We start from the raw sequence: 26,182 nt of genomic DNA on the forward strand, positions 1-26,182 counted from the left end.
AAAAGGATGAATGATAAATGCTGACAGCAATTATTAAGGGGAGAGTGTGAGACAGCAAGTGGCATTTACTTTATTCCTTCTATTTCCTGGGTTGTTTGAAAAATTTAAAGTGAGCGTATGTTACTTTGTTAATCACATGGGAAAAATAAACCTCTTGAAAGGTGACAAAGAAAATAATTTAAAAAGTATATCCTAAGTACCTCAAAGGTGGATTTAAATTACATAACTGGTAAGAATGTGTTTTTGAAAATTGTGCAGTATGAAAAGGCAGTGCAGTAAATTTCTCTAAGTTTCAATCTCTCCTTAGACTTAATAGACCTGATGCCTTCAGGTATGTTTTAATTTCAGAACTTTATTTTAAAGGGATTTCTATGACATAACATAAGGTCTGTGGTATTTTTACTGAAAATCATTTATAATGGTCAAATTTTAGTAATCTTTGCAACAATCTTTCATTAAAATTTCCTAAAGAATAGAAAAATAGTTCACATTATATACCATTTGAACTTAATTCTTTTCTTACATTTTTGAAATAATTTACTGTAAAATGTTAGTTTCAAAGAAAGTTTGTGGAAAATTATAAAGCAACTACAGAGTTCTTTACAATAAAATCCCAGATAAAAATAATTTATTTTGCAAGCTGAAAATTTATCAAAAGGTATAAGTGGATTATAAACATATTTTGGCAATCTGGTGGATTTAAGGGCATTTTAAAAGTTGTCTAGTTAAATTACTACAGAAATGACATAGTTGATGAAATCCAACCTGTTTAACATCAATGATCATTTCTTCCTGGCAAACCATAGAAATAATCTATCTGAAAAATCTATGAGTACTATGAAGAGATTGATGTCTTCATAAAGATTCTTTTATAAGTTCGGCTAATCTCTGGAAGGCCTAAAATAGAAAATAGATAAGAATTAATGAAATGAGGGTGCTATTTAGGAAAAGTCTGCCATAAGCTTAAAAATTCAAACAAAGAATATCCATCTAAGATAGGGGTAAGATAAGGCAATGAAAAATCAAGTTTAACCTCAGTCTTATCTTGGTAGGATAGCATCGATGTCATAATATATGTGGAAATAAACATATCAGAGTCCCAGAATATTTGTTGTTGTTCTTATAGCCCTCAAGGTCATCATTTTCTATATTATCTGCACCACATATTATTTTATTTTTTCATATAATCTCTCACCTGCATATACATTCTGTATAGTTTCAATTGTCCAACTCTATTCTTATATAACAGCAAGAGATAGCTTATGTAATGACATGAGAAAACAAGTAAATAAAGAACACACAAAGAACCAACCCATCTGTTGGGATAAGTATAAACTTTTCCTAAGGTTAATAGCACCATTAAATTTATGGCTCTTCTTTTTAAATTCTCAGATACATAGTCTTTAGGAACTTGTTTCTTTGCTTCTTGTTACTTGGTTAAAGCTATACTTTGTGATTAATTTGAAAATATTATTCTATTTGATCCTTGCATATATATATATAATATATGTATATATGTGATATATGAGATATATATCATATATGTATATGAGATATATATATCTATATCTCATATATATCTATATCTATATCTATATCTATATCTATATCTATATCTATATCTATATCTATATGAAGAAAATCTCTTTCATTCCTTCATGGAAGTAACATGAGCCAAAAGTACAAATTCATGAAGCCATCATTCTCTTTCATTGAGGAAAAACAAAATCTATCTATCTATCTATCTATCTATCTGTCTATCTATATTTTTTCTTCAATGAAAGAGACTGATGGCTTCATGAATGTGTACTTTTGGCTCATGTTACTTCCATAAAGGAATGAAAGAGATTTTCTTCATAACATATTATTCAACTAACACAGTTTAGTAGGTCTGAAAACTATTCATGCAAACGATAAAATATAACTCCAACTTGGTCTCTTCATTTGTCTACAGAAGTCTGGAAACAAAGTAAAATGTGTCTTTTAGTGGTAGTTCCTGACTTTTTAACTAATACCTGTTTTTCAGAAACCCGAGAAGACATTAAATCGTACTGTAACTCACAAAATGAACACATGTACCAAAAAATGGAATTGATAGCTAGTGTTATTCTGAAGAGAATATTCTACTTACCTTATCCATTTGTTCTGGAGAAGCCAAAGAGAAGGACGCTCTCAAGTAAGGGCTAGGAGAGGAGCTATCAGTGTAGAAATCACTTCCAGAAATGAAGAATATCTAAGAGTTTATGGGAAATAAGTGATACAACATTAAAGAAAAACTAAAAGAAAATACAGGGAAATCAAATCTCAGAATGGGGAAGGACTTTTTAAACCTAAAAGAAATTAAAGAAATCATAAAAGAAAAATACATTTATATAAAAATTCTATATGTCATACAGTAAACAAAACTAAAAGAATAGAAACTAGAAAATGTTTTATAATAAATATGGCAAATGCTACCTGCTCCCCACATATAAAGAATGCAAAACTTCTGAGAAGAAAAACACTAAAATTCTAGCTTTAATGAACAAAGGGCAGGTTACCAAAGAAAATGAAATGGTACTAAACATGAACAAATGTTTAACCTAACTAGAAACGTAATGTAAGTTCACATAATGAGGTATCCGCTTCCTGGGCATACAAATATATTCTGTTCCCCAGACTCTTTTTAGTTATATGTGGACACATGGATCCTGGCCAATGGATGTGAAGTAATGTGTGCTACTTCTAGGCCTAGCCCATACAATTTTTCCCCTGTGTGATCCACCATGCTCTTTCCACTTTGCAGTCATCGTGGAATCTACGTGTTGAAGACTGAACAACAGGAGGTGGAAGGAAGCAGAGTCTCTAAGTCGCTGCTTGGAGCAGAGTTGCCTGCAGATCACATCTTTGAAAATGTTATGTGAGTCAGAAATAAATTTTGATGTTTTTAATTCTTTGAGATTGTTATGTAATACAATCATGATATTCAAAAGCACTAAGTAACTGCTTGTTATAAATCTGGGCAACTTCTGCTAAAGTAAGATGAGTTGGAAGTGAAATGATTTGGGGCGATTTGGGGCAGTCTGGGGAAAAAAGATTTCAAGGCAGAAGACGGGACTTTGTGTCCTGATAAAATGAAAATCATTTCTCTTAATATAGTAGAAAACTTTTGGCATGTGAGTTGTTGTTTAGAAAGTTGGAGATTATTTAGGAAAAGCAAATGTATGTGCAACGGGATATATGGAATAGAGGAAGAAAACTGAAAAAAAAAAACTACAAGAAAATATGAAGTCTATATCCTTAGCAATAGATCAGAGATACATACAAATAGCCACTTATCAAATGTTCTTAAGATAATGGCATTGATAGAAAAGCCAAGAAAACATAAAATGGATTTATTGTACTGAAATGTGTTTCTTTGAAATAAATCAGGTTAGTATTTATTAAATATCTAACATATGCTGTTACTAGGATTTGAATGATTCATAAAGCATGAGTCCTGCCCTCCGGGGAGATGGTTAAGAGGGGATGAATGACTTTCCCAAGGGAGTGGAGCTAGCGCTCAAGTCCAGCCTGTCAGTTCCCAGGTTTAGCCTATAGACTGCGTCCTCGCTTATGCACTAGCAGCGTACATGGTCACCATCAACACCATCTGTCCTTTTGTACTTTCTGCTTCAAGAAAAAAGTGATACTAGAAATAGATCTTAGTGTTGCAAAAGACTGACAAACACGATAAATGAATGAATTAATGGAGAAAGGATTCTTTGTATGATAAATTGGAAAGCTACACAGAAATATATTTAGGTTTCTCAACTTAATGAAGGCCCCCACAGGAAATCTAAGTAAATTAATAATTTAAGTATAAAAGGAGAAAAAAATAATAGAAGGACTCTCACAGGCTAATTTGAGGTGAAACAAAGCAGGCACAAACTTTTCTGTGTAATTTTAACCATGTAAAATAACTGTGCAGCCAAAACGCTAGCTTTATACAAGCTCTTCAAGAAAATACATCACAAATAGTCATAAAATCTGGTGGTGAAATTATGGGCTATTTAAAAATTTTCCATTATATTTTTGTTCATTCTCCAAGTTTGCTGCCATGAGTATGCTTTACTTTCATAATCAAGAAAAAAACAAAACACTAAACCCTCTATTTTAAATACTAATGGCTAATACTTACTGAGCATTTACTATTTGCCAGGTCCCTTATACATATTAACTCACTTAGTTATCATAGCAACCTTATGAGACAGGGGTTCTCATTATTTCTACTTTACAGATAAAACTCAGGGAGGGTAACTTACCAAAAGCCACACATCCAGCAGGGGGTGGGATTCAAACCCAGGGTGTATGGTTCCAGAGACTGTGCTCTTAGCCACTAAACTAACTGTTTACTAGCAGAGATGAATGACTATATTCCCATTAATTTAGACCAGAAGAATAATTACATAACCCAAAAATCTATTACCATTTTAATAATAAGATAACATATCTGATATTAAAACATTATGAGTTGAGGTGCTGAGCAATGATAACTATCTCTCTTGATTTTTATTTAAGAAGTTACTTTTTAAAAAAGTATAACTCTCCCCCCCCTTTTTACCTCTTTCTTAATGGCTTTTTCTTCAATCACTTTTTTTACATCATAAATGCCCTTGACTTTAATCCATAGAAACATTCCAGCAGTAGGAGCATGCCATTCTGCCAAACCTATAAAGAGAAGAAGGGAATCAGTATCTCCTGAAGCTGTTTTTGATGATATCAAATGTATCATTTAATGACATAATTGCAGTAACTATACACTAGTATTTCCAAAAAAAGTTCCTTCAGTAATAGCATTCTTTAAAAAATATAATTTTATAAGTCCTGAAAATTGATGTTCTATGTTTTATATCAAAAAGCGAGTGAGACAGTGGGTGAAAGGGAAGGAAGGAGACTTGTGTGTGTGTCTTTACAATTTTAGTCTTAGGGTGGTACAAGAAATCTAGTGCCTGTAGCTACTTCCTTTAGTTAGAAACACATCTCAGCCAAATATGGCTCTTTCAATTTTAGAAGAGGATTCTTCAACTCTTTCTAGATTCTTCCAGTATTTCAATGAATCCTATCATTTATGTAATAGTTTAGAAGTCCAGTGGATTGGAATTTTTATCAGAATGTAATTAATTATGAAAAGAAGTACTTAAACTTCAGGAATTCCAGGTATATTTGTAGGCTTTAGGCTTCATTGAGCATTAGGCTAGAGACACCAAGGAGGGAGGATAATTATTTTGATTTTAATTATTATCTTTTTTTAAAGATGTTGATTAAAACCTTTTCTTCAACTTCACTGTACAAAATGGTAGAATAGTACTCATCAAAAAGATAATTCTATTTTTACTAAGACTTCGTAGGGAACAAGATATGACAGAAATAAGGAACTGATATATTTTGCTTTCTCTTATTCATACCAAAGGCATTTTTAATGATATAATTAAAATCATGTAATTCATTTTGCTTCCTTTTTTTTTAAATAGAAAATTAAATCTAAACCATCCTGCAATCAAATTAACAATAGATAATATTAGACAGATAACAAGATTAGTGATTAAAAGGCAAATCATTTGTAGTGAGAATCCTCTGTAGATTGTACTATTTTGTCTTTGCATAATCTTGTTAGAAAAGGAGTGTGTTGTTTGTTTCACAATGCCTCTACGATTTCGAGGAAAATTCTGAAATAACTCTAAAACCTTCCGAATGCAGATGTTAGTTAGCTTTGAGTTACTTATTGCTGGTTGATTATTAGACTAATTGGTCTATTTTTTTTTTTTTAACCACAAATTCTTTGCAGTAGACAGGGAAACTAGAGATAAGTAGAAATGTGCCAGAATTTGCAGACTATTACCTCTGAGATTATTTATAATGTAATATTTTCTTAACAAGAATACTCCTGGACTCTTGTTTCTCTTCCCTCAGGATTATTAACATTAATAATATTATTTCTATGGGGTGTTTATCACCCGTTTATATAGGTTCTATTGTTTATCACAGGATGGGATACATGTTCCACTCACCACTTAACCACTTGTCTGCAGCTGCCAATATTGCATCCTTCTGGCTCCTATAGAAATCAATAACCCTAGAAGAAGAAACCAATGAAGGGATGGGTTTAGTACATTAACTGAGGAAACTATAAGCCTCTGAAGTCTAGTCAATAAGAATCTGTTTTCTGTCTCGATTAAAATGTTGAATGCTTGTATACGAATAGAGCATATTTATTTGATCTTTCTGGTGGTAAACTTTTCTACCATGATATTTTTTCCTTTATTGTGGAATAATTTAAAAAAATGAAAATTACTAAAGCAACACCGTTTCTATGTAAAACATGGAATCTAAAATACAGTACCTGTCTACATGTGCCAGGAAGCCCTCTTCTCCCCATTGGTGTAGAAGCTGTGCTACCAGAAGCTAAAAGAAATAAAACAATAACAAATGTCATGGTTCATCCTGTAATATGGGCTTTTTGCCAATCATTCTTGATCACATGGAAGAAAATATAACACCATAAGAAAATATAACAAGCTGACCAAGCTTTATACACTCAGTGATTTAGAATAAATGTTAATTAAAAACAGTGACCTGGGCACCAATCGAATATTTTTATTTTAACAATAAAAACAAATTTATATAGTACTTGCTATGTGCCAGAAACTATTGTAATATATTAATATATTTTTGCTAATTTAATCTTGTAATAACCTTATCAGGCAGGTTATTATTTCAGTTTTACTGATGGGGAAACTGAGGCACAAGGGTTACATTAACTTTCCCGAGGTCACACAGCTAGTTACAGGGTCTGGATTCATGTTAGACTGTTCAGCTCCAGGTCAATGCCATTAATTACTATACAGTACTTCCTCTCTAAATATTACATATATATATTTTATGTACATATAGTAGAAATATAAAATTACATATTTAGAGATTTTTTTTTCTGTCTAAAATAGAAGTTCTAAATGTTTTTCATGGATATGGAAGTTTCATTGGTAACAGGTACAACACAGAAAAGGAAAAAGTCCCAAACTTGATAAATAATGTAATGTAAAATACCAAGCAAATGTCCTAGTCTACATAAACTTTTCTATGCATTTGGAGTTCTTGGGTAGCAATTCTATCCTTAAGATCTGATTTTCAAGATTGCATTTGGGGTGGATCCAATAATGTTGCAAAGCTTGTGAGGAGATTTACAGGTTCTCTGAAATGAACTTCAGTTTAATTAGAATACATACCACACAGTGTCTTTAGGACAGGTTAGCACATGTGCAGCGACGGCACACAATGAGTCACGAAACAGGTTTGGAATTCTTTATAGATTCCAGGACAATGACGCTCAAGTTACATTATTTCATCCAGCCCAGTTCCATTTTGTTCAGTTCAACAGTTCCTGGGCTAGATGCTAGAAATGCAAGATGAAAAGATAGCCTGGCTCTCAAGGAGCTTGGTCAATGCCACAAAATAACCAGGTTAATTTGACTCTCATTTGTCTTTTAGAGTACACATCTGTAGTATCTGGTTTTCTAATTCTGTACATATTAGAACTAGAGATTCAATATCAGTGATTTCCCTCTTTGCCATCTTAACTCAGTCTTACTTGCCAACATCCATTTCTATTCTTATCAGATTTAAAACATTTTTTTTTTCATTCCCTAAATAGTCCTTACCTGTGTAAAAGTGCTGGTTTGCAATGTTGAAACTTGTGTGTGTAAAACAATTCTCTCTACCAAGGGTTTTGGACCAGTGATAAACCCTATTCTCAACCTACACAAAAAAGAGAAAAGGCACAATACCAATCCTGAATTAGCAATCAATAGATGTAATTTTCCTGATTTTATTAGAAAGAGAGTTGTGACCTGGGGCAAAGGAACCTAGACAATTAAATCATTCCAATGAAACCAACTACTACTTATTTAAAATACAAATTTACATGTAAGTGTACATTTAAAATATAATGCATATCTGACCAAGTATTTCTAAACGTGCTCTTTCGTATATGAAACCAAAAACCTGACCAGTCGCTCTACAACTTTAGATCAATGGCCAGATTTCTGTGACTATTGGGGATGAACAGAGAGAAAAGACCTATATTCATATAAATAATTTAACTAGTGTTTTAAGGCAAGTGGTATACAAGCCTATTAAATGAGAAGAATTGCTTGGACTAAAAGATACTGAGGCACAGTCTCTGTCTCTTTTAGATCTAGCCGTAAGTTAGAGACCAAGGGTCTTACCCAGAGGAGAGGATTTTTGAAAAAGAGTCCGCTCTGATGACACGCCCGTCAACGTCCATGGAAAGAAAGGATGGTGTCCAGGGCTTGAAATGGAAAAAAAGAAATACTGTTGGTTTGAGAACTCTGTTGGTGACTGTATAACCACTTTGTGTAGAGAATGGGAAGGGCATGGATTTGGGTAACAGCAGCATGACCGTCTTTTCCATTACCTTTCAAAAAGGAATAAAGACAGAAATGCAGGTTTTTTTCTTAGTATCTGCGTGTCTTCATGACTTTTCTGCCAAAAACAGACAGAAGGGTTTACTCATTTGGTTAAGAAGCCATTATTATGAATTTTGGGAGACCTAAACCAGCCATTCCTTGCAGCAAGGATTGGAATCCAGGATTAACAGATTGAGAGGAAGGATTCAAGAAAAACTTGTTTGGATGAGAGGTCAATGAAGAGGGCTAGGAGCATTCAGAATTGTTTAGAGAGAGAAGGCTGATCCTTAGAACTAGAAAGATAAAAAAGATGAGAATGAAGATAAGAAATTTAATCAACATGACATCTTGGCTTCAATATCTACTTCAAAAGTAGATGTATATAAGAAAAAGGACCACGGTCATGTTGAGAGCGGGGCGTAGGTAGGGCAGATATGATATTCATTCAGGCAAACCACTATTTTTCTTTTCAGTAGATTTAAAGGGGGAACCAAATCCAAGTATATGTTCCCTGAAAGCAAATAAAAAGAGTGTTTGATTTTGAGAAATCAGGCATTGGGAGTCTGTGTCACTCCCACGGTCTATTAGAAAAAAGTGATTGTGAAAAGTGGCATACATACATAGTGAGAGGGAACCTAAAAACCCATTCCACTGCAGGTAAGATCTAGGATCTAATGAAAGGGATGGCAAACATATGGCATGCTGCCAGGAATGCTTTATCTGCTGTCAGTAATGGACATCTCTAATTGATCACGGCCCTCTTTCTCTTTTAGTGTGAACACAGCTTCCAAATCTTCTGTTTGTCCAAATGCATGGTACAGAGAGCCCGCTATTATTTTAAAGGTAAGTAATTTCTGGAAAGAGCCATAATATCCACGATAAAACTAAAAGACTAAAAGTTGAAGTGGTAGCAAATTAACAATCATTTATTTAATTTCAATGTAAAGGTGGATTAGCAGCCAGGCTAAAATCAAATGCAGTGCAATAACTTACAATAATATATCTTCTAATTGTGAAATAGGTTCACATCATCACTTACCTTGTTGAACTGGAGAAAATAGTAAGGATCATCTTCTATTATGAGGAAATCGTATTTTCTTGCGAGCTGGAAAAGGTTAAAGTATTATATTTACTTCTTAAGAGCTATCCCCAAATCAAAAGCATTTGGAATCATAATTCTTTGTATGCGTGCATTCAAGAAACTATTGACTGCCTATTTTCTAGACAATGAAGATAAAGAGATAAGGCACTGAAGGCTCTTGTTCTCAAAGACAGAATATACATAAGCTAATGGCTAATGAACAGAAGAAATATTAGGTGGGGGATTCAGGGGCTAGGCAGAACATTATACAGGATGATGTTTGAGAGAGCGAGAGAGTGACAAAGTAGCTATTTCAAGTTGAATTACTGGGAAGCTCTTCCTGACAAGTTAACCCCAAAGCACAGAATGGCATAAAGGAACCACTTGTGCAAATATCACGGAACAAGCTTCTAGACTGAGGGATGAGCAAGAGCAAAGAGCCTTTGGATGAGAAAAAAATCTTGGCATATTTAAGTGTTAGAAAAGCCAGGGTGACTGCAGTGAGTGGCTGCAACAAGGATAAGAGGCCTGAGAATAGCTGAGCAGGTCACATAGCTTTGCAAGGCAGGTAAAGGAATTGGGATTTATTTGAACTGCAAGGGGAAGCCACTGGAGGACTGCAAACAGGAGCTCATGAGACTGGCTTTACATTTACATTTCAGCAAAGGGAGGACATGAGTGGTTGCTGTTGGAAAAATGCTTAAAGCTCAAGGGTGGCGTGCAGCAGGGGTCAGGTGAGGAAACCGAACTCCGCAGTAGACGTGTGAGAAAAGGCAGCTGCTAGTGGAGTAGATGATGATGGTAATGATAGTGGAGAGAAATGGATGGCTTTGGATAAAGTGGTTGGTAGAGTCCACAGAATGGATTGGATGTTGGGGGAGGAGGAGGAGAGAAGGGAAAGAGAATAAAAGGTAATTGTTCATGCTGGCACAATTTATGGAGATGGAAAATGTGTGGATGGGAGGTTTGGGGTGTGCTGGAAAAAATTCAAGAGTTCTATGTGGCCATGTTAGGTTCAAAATGCCTGTTAGACATTTATGTTGGATGTTGGATACAGAAGTCTGGAGTTCAGGGGAGAGACATTTCCATTAGAGAATGGAATTTATAACCATAGAACCTAATGAGGCAGGCTAGGGAGAGTGTGTAAATAAGAAGAGAAACTCAGGACAGAGCCCAGGAATGTGTGAAAAATTAGAACATTTTGGTCAGTTATAGACTACATATATGAAGGTGGTCCCATAAGATTATAATGGAGCTGAAAAACCAATATGCTGTACAACTGAAACTAATACAGTATTGAATGTCAACTGTAATTTAAAAATAAAAAACAATAATAAAAGTAAACTAAAATAAAATTGAAAAAAAAATCCCATCACCTACTGACATGGTAGTCATCGCAACATTGTAACATATGCATTATTTATGTGTTTGTGGTGATGCTGGTGTAAACAAACTTACTGCACTGCCAGTTGTATAAAAGTATAGCATATACAGATATATACAGTACATGATAATTGATAATGATAATAAGCAACTATGTTACTGGTTTATGTATTTACTATACTTTTTATTGTTATTTTACAGTGTTCTCTCTCTCTCTCTCTCTCTCTCTCTCTCTCTCTCTCTCTCTATATATATATATATATATATATATATATATATATGTTCTGCTGTAAAACAGTATGTGGTGTTACACTGCCCCAGCCTCATACATCTCGTGTTCACCTTGTCTTTTGAAAGCATCATTTTCTCTTCTGCTTGATTTAATTTCATGTCGTTTTGTACAGTAACATCTGCACCGGCTTGTAACCTGGGAGCAACAGGCTATACCAAATAGTCATACCATGTAGGTTTGTGCAAATACACTACAATGTTAGCATGACTACGAAATTGCCTAATAACACATTTCTCAGAAAGTATCTGTCATTAAAAATATGCATGACTATATATATGCATATATACAGACTATATATATATACTATATATTACATTATATGTATATTATATTTTATATATGGTGTATATATTATATATACTAGACATACACACGCACACACACACAGAGCATATCCTTGAATAATGTTATTTCGTTATTATGTTGATGAGATACTGCAGGAACTTAACTCTTGTTTATATCAATTAGGCTGTGGGAAAATTGGTTTTGTTATAAGTCATTTTGTTTAAAGTTGCAGAACCTATTGAAGTTAAGTGAGGACTTACTATGTGTGTGTGTATATATATATGTAGATATATATATATATATATATCTACATATATGCAAAATGAGTAAAAGTAACTATTTGAAATCTTTCTTATGATTCTTTACAAAAAGTCACATTTCTCTCATTTTTCTAAGATTTCTGTATACCTCCATATTTGTTTAACATTTAAAAAAATTGCTTATGGTGAAAAACTTAGGCACCATAGTCAGGTACCTAAAAGAGACTTTACAAAAGGAACATGCTTTTTATTTTCAAATAATTTCTTTTTAACCTGAAATGACAAAGAATAAGAAAGAGACAAGTTGAAAATACAAACATAAAACAATGAAAATCAAACTTGGGTTCAAATATTAAATAACCCCATATCATTTACATGAGTCCAAGAATGCTATTTCTTTTTATGAAAATATCAAAGGGAAAGAAAAATCTCATAGTTAACAAAGGATGTAGTAATTTTCTTGTGTTTAAATTAGAACCCTTGGCGTAGATGACTTCCTTTTATTAAAAATCATTTTCCTTGAAAGTAAGAGGCTAATAAGAAAGGGAACTTGCCCAGTACGCTTCTAAAATTTTTTTAAAAGAATCAAGAACAAAGCCACATAACACATTTTTAAAAAAATACCTCATAGATTTCCTTTTTGCGGTTACTTGTTAATGAGTTTCCGGTAGGATTGTTGCCATTTGGGACAGTATAAAGACATTTGGGGGTGTTTTTCTGGGGGTTCTTTGAATCTTCTGGTTTCCATCTGGAAAGTACTTCTTTGAGGGAGTCTGGAATAATCCCATATCCATCACTGGCAACATTAATAATGTTGCAGCCCAGTGGTAGCAGCTGTTGAGGATAAGAGAAAAAGAAAGCTCAAGATTCAGACATGATTACAAAGTGTAAGTGTCACTGATTCTTCTTATACCTTTACACATATAAACCGAAGGTTGAGATTGTATATTCTAATTCTGTTGTTGCCCTGGGGTAGATTCCATTATAGTTCAAAAATATACCCTGTCAATTCCCAAGGGAGGGATCATATTTCCTGGCTGGTATGTCAGGCTTGGCCATGTGTCTTGTTCTGGCCAATAGATTGTGAGCAGAGGGATGTGTGTTCCTTCTAAATGGAAGCTTTAAAATCTAGCTTGCAGTTCTTTATTTTTCTTTTCCCTCTGCTCTAAGACTCACACTAGTGCAAAAAGAGGCAGCTTCTGTCACCTTGGGGCTTGGGATGCAGATGACATGGAATAAAGCTGTAGCTACCTTGCAATAGACATGTAGTGTGTGAGAGAAGTAAGTCTTTGTAGCTGTAAGCCCCTGAGATATTAGGGTCACTTGTTAAGTAAGGCAACCTAGCCTCTTTGGACTGAATTATCTTTATAAGGAGAAGCGGTTCACAAAGTAGGTGTTGGTTAATAAATGTCTTTTTGACACAGTAAATTAATCCTATAATGCATCCCTTATACTAATACATAAACTGGTTACAAGTGGAGGTGATATTCAAAATATTTCACAAGTGGCGTAGCATGGATACAGTTGCAGGCTGGAAGGGGGTCCTGGAGGCCCCCTGCCATGCCAACATTAATTCTGTCTCATGGGAGGTTCAGGGTGGTCTTAGGAGAGAGGCTAGGAAAGCCAGGGTGCTGGCCGGGCACTAAGGGGGATCAGGGCAGCTCTTACCAAAGAGTGTGGAAGTATTTCAATATTTTACCAATTGCTAAGGCTGAACTGGCAAGTAGTGGCCCTCCTTATAAACATAATTGTATAAAAATCTTGTGGAATCATATTCTTGAATGAAAACACTTGTAAAAAAAATCAGAACTTAAGAAATAACAATAATTGAGTGAGGTTCTCAGAAAAAAAAATTTCAAAGGATAAGCAAACACTGTTTTTAACAGTCACATGTAGAATCATGCACTAAGTGGGGATAATTCAGACCCTACTTTTTTAAAAGGTCTTAGATGGAAGGACACTGGAATTTGGGTGGTGAGCACACAATGCCATATACAGAGGATGAATTATGGAATTGTACACTTGAAACCTATATAATGTTATCAACCAATGTTACCTCAATAAATTTAATTTAAAAATAAATGGTCTTAGACTTAAAAAGCACATTTACAATGAATAGAACAACTAAATATTGAGCAATGAAATAAATACATATCTCCTATTGGCTTATTTCCTCATAGCTTGGCATATTGCTTCTGTTTGGGTATGTGAAAATGTTGTCCTGTGTGTATGCATGTTGTTTATGTAGACACAGGTTTTATACTCATAGGCATTATGTAATCTTAAGTCTTAGGCATTTAGGAAAATAATAATTAGTATCTAATCATTAGGAAAAAGCAATTATTTTATTTTAGTTTTTTAACTGTGGTAAAAAAAATGTAAGAAAACTTTTGCCATTTTAAAGTGTACAGTTCATTGGCATTAATTACATTCACAGTATGTACACCCATCATCACTATCAATTTCCAAAACCTTTTCATCACCCCAAATGGAAACTCTGTACCCATTAAGCAATAGCCCCCCACCTCCACCCCATTGCTCCCTCTCCCAGGACGTTGCTAACGTCTTATCTACTTTGTGTCTCTATGAATTTACCTGGTCTAGATATTCATATAAGTGAGATTATACAATACTTGTTCTTTTGTGTCTGTGTGGCTTCTTTCATTTGGTGTATCCATGTTGTAGCATATTAGAACTTTGTTCCTTTTTGCAGCTGAATAGTATTCCATTGTATGTATATAGTACATTTTGTTTATTCATTCACCGGTTGATGTATAATTGGGTTGCTCCCACCTTTTGGCTACTGTGAATAATGCTGTAGTGAACATTTGTGTTTCTGTCTGCTTCTGTTTTCAATTCTTTTTGATATATACTAGGAGTGGAATTGGTGAGTCACATGGTAATTCTGTTTAATTGTTTGAGGAACTGACAAGTTGTTTTCCACATTGGCTGCACCATTTTCCATTTCTACCAGCAATGTACAAAGGTTCTGATTTCTCCACATATTCACCAACATTTTCTATGTTCCATTAAAGAATAATAATAATAGTCATCCTAGTAGGTGTGAAGTAGTATCTCCTCGTGGTTTTAGTTTTCATTTCTCTATTGACTAATGATGTTGAGCATCTTTTCATGTGCTTATTGGTTATTTGTATATCTTCTTTGGAGAAATAGCTATGTAAGACTTTTGTCTAGTTTTAAATTAGGTTGTTTGTCCTTTGTTGGGTTATAGGTCTTTTTATATTCTGGATATTAAGCCCGTATCAGACATAAGTATGCAAATTTTTCCTCCCATTTCTTAAGAGGTCTTTTTACTTCTTCATAATGTCCTTTGATGTTCAAAAGTTTCAATTTTTGATAAAGTCCAATTTATCTATTTATTTTTGTTGTTGTTGCTTGCATTTTTAGTATTATATCTAAGAACTTAGTGCCAAATCCAAGGTCAAGAAGATTTGCCCTTCCGTTTTCTAAGAGTTTATAGTTATAGCTCTTACCTTTACGTGTTTGATCTATTTTGAGTTAAATTTCTATCTGGTGTGAGGAAGGGTCTCATTACTTTCTTTTACACGTGGAAATCCAGTTGTCCCAGAACAATTTGTTGAGAGACTATTCTTTTCCTATTGAATGGCTATGGTATCTTTGTCAAAATCAACTGGCCACAGATCTATTGGTTTATTTCTGGACTCTTGATTCCATTCCATTGGAATATTATATATATATAAAATATGTGTGTGTATATATATAATATATATGTGTGTGTGTATATATATATATATATATATATATATATATATATATATATCTTTATGCCAATACCACACTGTTTTGATTACTGAAGCTTGCAGTTGGTTTTCAAATTGGAAGTGTGAGTCCTACACCTTTGTCCTTTTTTAAAATCATATGGCTATCAGGGCTCCTTCTAATCCTATATGAATTTGAAGATTAGCTTTTCTATTTCTGTAAAAAAGGCAATTGGAATTTTGATAGCAACAGCTTTTGCTCTGTAGATTGCTTTGGTAGTATTAACATCTTAAAAATATTAAGTCTTTCCATTTATTTGAGTCTTCTTTAATTTCTTTCAGAAATGCTTTACAATTTTTAATGTACAAGTCTTTCACCTTCTTTGTTAGATGTATTCCCAGATGTTTTATTCTTTGGATGCTACTGTAAATGATTGTTTTCTTAATTTCCTTTTCAGATTGTTCATTGGAAAAAGTAATTTTTATGTTATCAATTTTATCCCCACTTAGGAGTGTTGGGAAAATATGCCTTTCATTAAGATTAGCTAACTGCTTTATATATAGATGTTTACAAAGATAATATGAAATTTGAATAAAAAAGAATCCATGAGTTTAGAATCAAGAACACAGAGCTCATCTCATTCAATTCCCCTACTTTAGGCTAGAATTACTTTTATAATATTTGTGTTGGGTTGCAATGAGCATCTGCAGGGATGTGCAATGCTTTACCTCCTCAGGGAGTCAGGTCACACCAATGGTTAGAAAGTTGTTGAATTGATATTGTTGCCCTGTGGTTTCCAACCTTTAGTTCCAGTTCTCTCAACCTAAGAACATGCATAAACAGATCTAATTCCTCTGTCACCTGGCTAACTTTATATTTGAGGACAATTCTCATGTTTACTAAGTCTCCTCTTTAGGGGGAAAACAGCCGTAGTTCCTAAAACCATTCATCCTATGGTATGGTTTCGTTTCCTCTTCACTCTGATTACTCTAGTTTGTGGACATATCTATCCTACAGTATTGTGCCCCAAACAAACCTAATTCTCAGCGGTGTGTTCTGACCAGTGCACAGCAGAGCCAGATAATCAGCTTCTTCTTTCTGGTTATTATAGTCCCATTACCTTAACACTGGAATGGAAAGTCCTTCTTATACTATATTAGTTTGCAGCTGTATTAAATTGCCATATAACATGATTATACATGTGGTAATTAAAGATGGTAATGAAAAAATAAATTATTGTAAATTGTCACGTGTCAAGTGATATATTAAGAAAACTAGACATGATTTTTCACAACCTAATTTTAGCACCTATACATCTAAACTTGGTAAAAAGAAATGTACAAAGAAGAGGGTACATTTAATATAGTTTGTATATATCATTTAAGAGTCTCCTGTTTACAGATGAAAGATGCCATTTTATTTTTCAATGGACAAATGATTCTAAAGGTGCAGTGATTTCTTCTTATTTATTATAAGAGAATTGCCTTTTGTAGAAATGTATACTCACAGCTTGAAGGGTTCCTGAATAAGCAGGTTCATTTAGGAGGATATTATCTCCGCGATTAATGATCATTTCAAACACCTAACAAAAGAAGTATAGGTTAGCTTGAATAGTATTGTTTCTATTCTTGGAACCCCCTTTTTTAAAAATTTGAGTTCACTAGAATTCCAGAAGTAGGACTTGGGAAATATTCTATAAAGTACATATTTTGTAGGCCTTGTGTTTCTAGTGCAAATACTTCTCTCTGCCTCTATAGTGGGAAAGCGCCATAGACAATATGTAAAACAATGGGTGGGGCTGAGTTCCAATAAAACTCTATTTACAAAATCAGATGAAGGCTGGATTTGTCTCTCAAGCCACAGTTTGTCAACCTCTGTTCTAGGGTTAGATGAAAAAACTAACACAACTGGTTTGGCTCCTAAAGTTCATTTTCTTTCGTTCCTTCTTTGAAAACATACTAAATATTTACTATAAGCCAGGCCTGTATAAGGTATGAAGATAAAGTGATGAGCATAATGGCATGGTTTTTACCCTCACGGAGATAATAGTCCACCAGAAAAGCTAGACACTGATCATATAATTACTCAAATAAGTGTATATTTAAAAACAGTGATAAATGCTATTAAGTACAGATGCAGAATGTTGTGAGAGCTCATCATTGTAGAAGTTGGACACTCGGGAAACTCAGGGCATTCAGAGGCTTCCCTGAGAAAGTGAGGAGTCGGTGTAGGGGGTGACAGTAGGTATGTTTTGAAACACTGAAAGAATTCTATGGCTTGAAGCAGAGCATAAAGGGAGAGTGAAGTGAGATCAGACAAAAGTGGGCAGAGGCCATACCATGCAGGCATTTGGGCCAATGAGGCCAGTAAGAATTTTAAATAGAGAATGGGAGTGAGGAATCACATTATCAGATATCCCTTTAGAAAAGATCATTCTGGCTCCAAATGAAAGAATGAAAAGAGGAATGAGACTACACGTGTAAAGTTTGGAAAGTGTTTATGATTATTTGGGACAGATAATGGTCGCCTGAACTAGAGTGATGATGGTCAGATTGGAGAGGAGAACTGGGAGGTATTTAGGAAATCAAAACCCACAGAACATAATTATGGACTATAAGGGAGTGAGGAAGAGCATGTGTGAGGAATGACTCCTAGATTTCTGGCTACGGAACTAGACAGACCATGAAAATGGTGCCATTCACTGAAGAGCAGACCCAAAACATTGTCCATGTCTGAGGGAGAAGAGGACGAGTGAGTTTTGGTTTGAGATGCCTTCAAAACATCTTGTCCACAGATGGACAAATGGATTTAGAAGGAGCTTGGAAGTTATCACATACGATCAATCACAGGGGTATGAATGGAAGTACCCAGGGAGAGTGTACAGATTAAGGGGAGAAGAGGTTCGAGGCCTGAGCCTTGAGGAACTCCAACAAATAACAGCTGTGTGGAGGAGGCCACTGCCATGGAGGCTGGGCAAATGGGCCAGAGGAGAGATGCCCAGCGTGGCGCTGAGAGGGCCACAGGAAGAGAGCGTTTCACAAACAATGGGGAGCTCCACAATGGTAAAGGATATTTAGAGGTCAAGGAAGACAAGGCTTGACAAATCTTAGATTTTGTAGACAATATGATGTGACTGACATCAATAGAGCCAGGCAATAGATATTTCCAGCCTACTCAAAGGAGTCTATTATGACTAAATTTTACGTTAAGTCACAGAATATTCCACCCTTACCCTGTGATGTTTCACAACCCCCAGGTCAAGGCTCTATTTCCTATTATTTTAACAACCTACATCTCATGAGAAACAGTACAGACATTATTGATTGAGAGGGAAGATAATACTTTTGTTTACTGATTTGGCCTAGGATGTTCAATTTACCTTTTCCCTATTAGCATTTGGCATTTTATGACAAACAGTATCGTCCTCTGAAGAGTTTCTCATTGATTTGGGTTTTATAGGATATCCTCCAATTAAACAAATTACTTGAGTGGCATGTGTATTATCAATAGATAAAATGAAAACTGAATTACATAAATTTTCATGTCAATTAGGGGACATGAGAATGTCAAATATCTTAAATGAAGAGGAGGGATGTTTATTATCTGGCAGCACTGTCTAATAGATGTAGACAGGAACACAACCACCTAGAATAATACCTATCCTGGAGAACAAAGTGGAAGAAATATTAAACCAGATTCCCACTTATAAGCACATCTATAAATAAGTTATTGATGTATTTGGCCATCTATTCTATCTTCCTTTCATATTACTGATGTTGTGATAAAGAAGACTTTGTCTTCAGCATCTTTCTGGAAAAAAAGCTCATAGTATACTTTCTTAAGAAAAGAATTTCATTGAAAAAAACTTTTTTATATTAGTCTATGAAATCACAAATGTTTCTCTTCAAGCAATAAAGAGTAGCTAATTATTTTATTTTCCTAATTAAATAAAAAGAGGGAGGAAAATTATACAGATTCTTATTCCTTCAATACATTATTTCTGTAGTAATAATTTAACAAAAATTCATGAAAGTTAACCAGATTACAACTTTTACATTTACATAAGAATGAAGAAAAAGAAAGCTACATTGGTTTAAGATAAGAGTCATATTTTAATCTAGCTGTGAAGACTGAATGGATATAGAAAATCTTTATTCTGGACTAACTATTCATGAAAAAGAAAGAGAGGAAAAATGATGAAACTGAGAACCACAGGTGTAGTCTCTTTATTGTGGGAACCGCCCAGTGGTAGTTCCTGGAACCAGGAGAGAGGCAGATGGAATAATGGAGAGAAGGAGAGAGAAAGAACCCAGAGGAAAGTCATAAATGCAGACATACTCATGTACATAGATGTAGAGAAATCCAGCCAAGAGGGAGACAAGATACAAGCAGTAGGGACCACAGATGATTACACAATCAGATACACAAAGGAATTACATTTCATCTGAGGAGTATCGGGATATGCCCTCTAAAGAATTTAAAAGTTATACTGAAATTTCATAACTAAAATAACATAAATCAAAATGTAATCTGAATCTTTGAGCCAGATGAAATTAAGCAGTGCTCACTAAGCTTCTGGTAGGTGTTGAGTAGTCCCTCAATGGGAATCTTGTTTGAATCACTCATAGCTCTGGGTCACTGACCACATGACCTATGTTTAAGGAAGATCAGGTTGGTGAATGTCTTCAAGTTCCCTGTTTATAATTCTAGGTAAAGACAAGAAAGACTATCAGTAACTGATGAAACATGATCCTCTTGTTTGTCAGTGAGAGATGACTGTATTTATGAACAAATTTGATTTTTAACGTGGGGTACCCTTTCCTTTCAGTCTTACCTTACAAAGACCTTCTTGGCTGCCAGCTGTAACACATATGTCCATTTGTCCTTGGCTGGATGGATAATGGATGGTGGGAGGATTATGCAATTTTACTTGTAACTGTTTTAGCCAGGACAACAGCTCTGGGATTCTAAAGCATAAAATGTATTTTCAAATAGTAGTAAAAATCATAGTAAGAGAGGAATTAAATGGTAGGTTTATACCAGGTACTTTATATAGTCAATTTTAAAATCCTCAAACACTTCTTGCCAATATGAATATCCCTATGTAAGTGAGAAGGCAATAGAGTTAGAGATTAAGAAATTCACATAAAGTCAATCAGCCAACGATTAAATAATTTGAGATTTCGATCTACATCTTTTTTAGTCCAAAGCCTACACTCTTTATTTTACATTAGAGCACTCACTGCATAACTGATTCTTTATTCTCCTTAGGAATATTTCCATAGGCTACCTAAAAGTCCAGGCTCAAAAAATACTTTGTATCCTGGAAAGAAAAGCCTATGTATATGTCACATGTAATTCATATATGCATAACATGTATTATATTTCAATATACTTTTCAATCACAGAACAGAGAAGGCTTTAATAAAGTATAATTTATAGACACTGTATAAATTATCCTTTATCACTGGAAGAAGATTAGCTAAGGAAAATCTTAAGTGGTGTGTGTTCTAGCTTGCCTTTAAGAATTAGACATCTGAACTGAGGGCAACATAGTCGCATGGCTGCCTATTTAGAAAGGGAATGTAATTCTTAGAAAATTGCCCTGACTTAAAATTGCTACTTCCTGGATCATCCTTTACCTCCCTTCTCCCAACCAGCTTCTTCACCTAGCTATTGTCTCATTTTTTTTCAGTCTCAGCTCAAATGGTACTTCCTTCCAGAAGCCTTCTCTGTCTCTCCTGGTCATGTAAGAGTGAGAAGCAGTCCCTGAGGAGTGTCAAGCCCTCAATATCCCTGTTCCTCTTAATTATTCTTTGAAAACTCTTCCCCAAACTGTCCTAACTGGTAAGTGCCCAGTTTAAAAAAAAGACACAAGTCACTTTATCAAATGGCCTTAGAATATTGCTCATAAAATGAGCCAACAAAATTATGTTATCTAGTTACCCAGCAGTTGGAGAATACTGAAGTGCTCTTTTCATCACCTCTTCATCAAACTGGATGGTATTTCCTTGTTTTGTGGTGATAACAGCAGTCTTAAAAGGGAACGTGTTCGGATTTGGTGATCCAGTAGCCAAGGAGATGACCGATTTCGGTGCCCTGCTCAATATGTCAGCTACAATTAATACGGAAGAGAAGAAATACTTTCACTGAATACTTTTCTAAACAGAGATAGTTTAGTATGTTGCATTATAATCAATAAAACTGTAAGGTTTAACAATATCTAGTGATAGGGTGCTAATGTAAAATAAACATAAAAGAACTTTTTCTGGACCTACCTCACTGGTGGGTGAACTAAGGAATGGGGAAGTCCAACTAAGAAGGCAGTGATCCGGCAGATGCGCAAAGTAACAGAAAACCCTCCTTCATTTAGCCCCGCCCTGCCTGTCCAGCTCCAAGGCTCCCCCCTTTCTCTCCCATTTGCCAAGCCCTGCCCACGACCCACCCATCGGAACACTGTGCCTACCCCCTACTCTTGTCATAGAAACTTTTTTAGGGACCTGGCCCCCAACAGCCTGTGCCTCGCCGTTACTTCTCCTACCACACTGAAACAGAGAGATCCGATTCCCCGCCTTCTGTTTATGTTTGCACGCCTAGCTGGGCTCAGTGAACTTTCACACTTGAATGAATGATGGCAAGCAAGTGGTGACCTGCCGGCATCGCACTGGGAAGCTCTGCGAGGACCACCTTCCTTCCCCCACTCCCCGGGAGGAGGGGCGCTGCCCCAGCACTCACCCCAGATTCGTATGGGAGAAGGCTTTCTTGCTGCGCTCGTCGCCGTGAGGAACCGTGCGTAATTCATGTCTCTGATACCCAAGCACCAAGCACCTTCTTCAGTAGTTGTAGGCTACAACCACCGAATAACCGCGTCAAGTATTGCCTCCGCACTCTGCAAACGCCACCTTAGTTGTCCCCCTGCTGCGTTTGGGTTCTAGAGCGCAGGGCTGGGGGAGAGCCGCCGAATTTCCCCGGCTGGAGGCGGCGCTGCGTGCCTGGCTCCTGAGCCGGCCTGGGGCGGGTGGTAAGACTAGCGAAATCCACCGGCAGAGGTAGGGTCCACTCCTCCCCTCCCCCAGGCCGGCGCCCCACGTGTTCAGGCCGCCAGGGGCGGAGGCCGGGTTGGCCTCGCCGCGCCCCCTCCCGCCCCGCACCGCAGCCTATAGCTGCGGGCCTCGCGTGTCTCCCCGCCCCGGGTCATCGCCCTCGGAGCACGGCGCTTGGGGTGAGGGCGCGCCGCCTGGCAGCTGCAGACCTGGGCCAGTGCTTGAATCAATTCAAAGCGAGTACAACCTTGCAGCTGGAAGTCACCGCAAGGAAGCTTCCTAGTAGGCCTACACCGGCACGGGTAGAGATCTTGCGGAGGGACTAGTGGGGGTGGGACCTGGAATTTCACCGCGATCCTAATCCGAGGGTACCATCTGGCGGCTGCTTTGGTCCATTGCAGCGGGCTCCCTAAAGTGCATTCAGCCTGGCGCTGCCCGGAGCTTTCCGTACGCTGGTGGTTACCTGGCCGCTGGTGATACAGACAGCGCATTTTATCCTCTGACCACTGTTGTGTAAAATACTCTCCTTTCATAATACAACCATAGGCACTATTCTGCGAAGTCAACAAGGTGACCATGATTATTTCCAATGTCTCTTTCTCCAACATCTGAGCCTTTTAGAGTGAGGTTTGAGTGTTGAAAGAAATTTTGCAAGAATCATTCTGAGGGTCTCCTCAAATTTGAGTGTCTCCCTTCCCCTTGAATTTTCTGACCATTCATTATGGACTTAAGTTGGAAGTGTATATCCAAAGAGCTTCATCGCTTTGGATCTAGCACCATGCTCTTTTTTTCTTACAGAAAAATCCTCCCCACCTTCCACCTTCCACCTCACACCCCGTTTTCTCTTTGATTTCTCCTTCCTGAATCACTAACATGGAATGCACCGAGTTCCCTGTGAGCATTTAGTGAGAGATGATTTTTGAGACAATCTCTCTTTGTTATGCTTAAATGGGTGTAAAAGAGCCATTCGTTTTTTAACAAATTCAAAACTGGATCCATTCATTCAGTAAACATTTATTGAGTACTTCCTGGATGAGTATTAGCACACTGCCAAAGGGCTCCCTTCCAGATATAAATAGATTGGTCCAGATAAGACCTAGATAACTGCTCTTGTCTGGGTCCTGACAGCAGAAGGATGAGATAACCCAGTGAGGTCTTGAAGCCAGCAGCTAAGTAACAAGGGAGTATCATTAGCAAAGCTGCTAGAAGCCCAAGTGGCAGTAGAGTTCTGGATTCAGAGACTTGAAGTGGTTTAAGTCCCACTTAATATACCAGTTGGGTATCTTGGGACAAGTTACTTAATCTTTCTGTGTATCAATTTTCTCACAGGGCTGTTGCTAGCAGGATTAAATGAGATAATCTATGTTAAACTCATTAGCACATTGTGAAATCACTCAGTGAACGTTAGCTGTCCTTATGAGTCGTAACAATGCTTTTAGCAAAATTGAAGGACTCAGCCTCCAAATGTTGTTAGCTAGAGAAACTAAGTGGCAACTTTTAAGGCAAAGTGTGTCTTTAGTTATAGCACATACACAATTAAGGATGTTTTTGAGATTGTCTGTTTAAAAAAGGGTTGCCTTTGAATGTTTCTAGAAATTATCTTAAGAAACTAAAAAAATACACCTAAATAAGTTATAGACGAAGGTTAATTATGAAATGTAACTAGAAATGTTGATGTACTAGAGACTTCAGGCCTTTTAATTTTTATTTAATTTTATTTTTACTGTAGTACGTAATACAAATTTAAACTTCCCTTTGGTAGGAAGAACCTATTTGGTGAAAGGAGGTGGGGTTCTGGGCCAAGAAAAACACTAAAGATTAGCCTTTACAACCACATTCATGCACAAGTCTTGTATTCTTACAATATTTATTACAGACATTTTTTTTAAACATAGAATTCATTTTTCTTCCCTTGTCAATCAGTGGTAACAAAATTAAGGGAACCAAAACTAAAGAGATTTAAAGCCATCAAGTCATAAGATGTAGCTTCTCAACCTTAAACAGTCTGTTGGATTTTCTGTTTGGCCTGAGTTGGAGGTTGAAGGTGCTGATTAATTATAAGGTGGATGATGATTTATACGAGGTAGAGAGGCAGAGAAGTAGCCCATCAGGGCAGGCTAATGGAATGTAGGAGACCTGAGGGCTGTGTTTAGAAAATGCAAGACAGAAAATGTCCACAGTGGTAGGAACAGGACAGGCAAGAGTTAAGTTGAAGAGAGCTTACCTGATGATCAGAAGCTGAAAATTGAAAATAAAATTGATTTCCAGAGAAAGCAAACAGACCTGACCTTGAATTTGTCAGGAGCAATAACAGAAGGTCTTCTCCTGAGGGAGTAAAATGGAAGAGCAAGCTTCACAACTCAGTGTTGCCATCTTAAAGACTTGTCTGATGATAGAATTAAAGGGGCCAGATCTTCTGGATTCAATCATTCTTTAAACATTTACCACATTTTTGGAATGATTACTTTGTGCTAGGAAACTATAACAGATTTTAAAAGATAACTAAGGCAAGTCACTATGGAAGAGCAAATATTTGTCCATTGAGTGGTTAATAATTTTCATTTAATTCAGTGTTTATAGCAGAAGTAAGTACAGGCTGCTAAGGAAAGCAGAGAGAAGGAAGTGGGGTTATTTCTCATTGACAGAAGTCTCAAATGGCTTAGAACCAAGCTTCTTCCTCTCATCTTCTTCTGATGATCTTGCTCACGCTCATAGTCTAAAATCAAACAGGGTCACACACAAGCTAATTGTCATCCTTTACTACTTTCACTTGAAACTCAGAAGTCACTCTTGGGAAGACTTGTTCCTCACTTGAGAGACTTATCATAGAGCCTTTTCCGTAATTTGTGAGGGAGTCAAGTTTTAGAACACCAAATTTGTTCAAAGAAATTATGCTGACCATTGAGACAGAATGGAGATGAAAACTGTGTATGTGTATTGTGGGGTGGGTGGGGGTAAGTATACTATTATATTATCTATTGTTGTATGACAAGTTATCCAAAAACTTAGTGTTCTGGGGCTGCCATAACAAAATACCACAGACTGAGTGACTTAAACAACATGTATTTATTTACTCAGAGTTCTGGAGGCTGGAAGTCCAAGATTAAGATGTTGGCAGGGTTGGTTTCTCCTTAGGCCTCTCTCCTTGACATGCAGATGGCTGCCTTTTCACTGAGTCCTCACATGGCCTTTTCTCTGTGTGTATCCCTAGTATCTATTTCTTTTCTTATAATGACACCAGTCGTGTTGGATTAGGGCCCTATCCTAACAGCCTCGTTTTATCTTAATTACCTCCTTAATTCTCTGTCTCCAAATCTGGGCACCTTGGGGTTAGGACCTCAATATATAAAGTTTGAGGGATGCAATTAAGTCCATAACAGAAGTTAAGACATCAAACATTAATCTTATAATTTTCATGGGTTGGGGATTCAGGAGCTGCTTTCCACATGTTTCTCTCCATTTCTTGAATGTCCTCATGACATGGGGAGCTGGTTTCCCTCAAATTGAGTGACCCAACAGAGAAAGGAAGAGGCCTCAATGCCTTTTGTGACCAAGTCTTGAAAACTGCACCGCCACTTCTGCCATATTCTATTCATTAGAAGTGAACATTTAAATCTACTCCATTTTCAAGGGAAGGGAATCAGGCTCTACTT

General features: G+C 36.2%; 1 protein-coding gene and 1 long non-coding RNA gene across 3 annotated transcripts in view; one reads left to right on the plus strand and one right to left on the minus strand.

The window, feature by feature from the left end:
* Positions 1 to 9,477, plus strand: part of LOC141572719 (uncharacterized) — a 35,944-nt gene extending 26,467 nt beyond the window's left edge. Inside the window, exons 6-7 of the long non-coding RNA XR_012498125.1 lie at positions 2,786 to 2,899; positions 9,218 to 9,477. This is a non-coding gene — a long non-coding RNA (uncharacterized LOC141572719). The remainder of the gene's footprint in view (positions 1 to 2,785; positions 2,900 to 9,217) is intronic.
* Positions 612 to 22,576, minus strand: AADAT (aminoadipate aminotransferase). Of its 2 annotated transcripts, XM_019715165.2 has the most exons (13): positions 22,222 to 22,576; positions 21,433 to 21,601; positions 20,321 to 20,453; positions 16,994 to 17,068; positions 12,370 to 12,579; positions 9,484 to 9,549; positions 8,244 to 8,326; positions 7,677 to 7,773; positions 6,362 to 6,423; positions 6,030 to 6,094; positions 4,583 to 4,689; positions 2,132 to 2,233; positions 612 to 897 (listed from the first exon to the last, which is right to left on the minus strand). In XM_019715165.2, exons 1-13 carry the CDS (start codon positions 22,286 to 22,288, stop codon positions 856 to 858), a joined length of 1,278 nt encoding a protein of 425 aa, XP_019570724.1. In that variant the 5' UTR covers positions 22,289 to 22,576; the 3' UTR covers positions 612 to 855. The 2 variants fall into 2 exon arrangements, with proteins under 2 accessions (XP_019570724.1, XP_074194418.1); XM_074338317.1 differs by lacking the exon at positions 22,222 to 22,576 and having other exon boundaries at positions 21,471 to 21,602.
* Positions 22,577 to 26,182: the final 3,606 nt, after the last annotated feature.

Source organism: Rhinolophus sinicus, linkage group LG07, assembly GCF_036562045.2.
Source record: "Rhinolophus sinicus isolate RSC01 linkage group LG07, ASM3656204v1, whole genome shotgun sequence".
Lineage (NCBI taxonomy): Eukaryota > Metazoa > Chordata > Mammalia > Chiroptera > Rhinolophidae > Rhinolophus > Rhinolophus sinicus.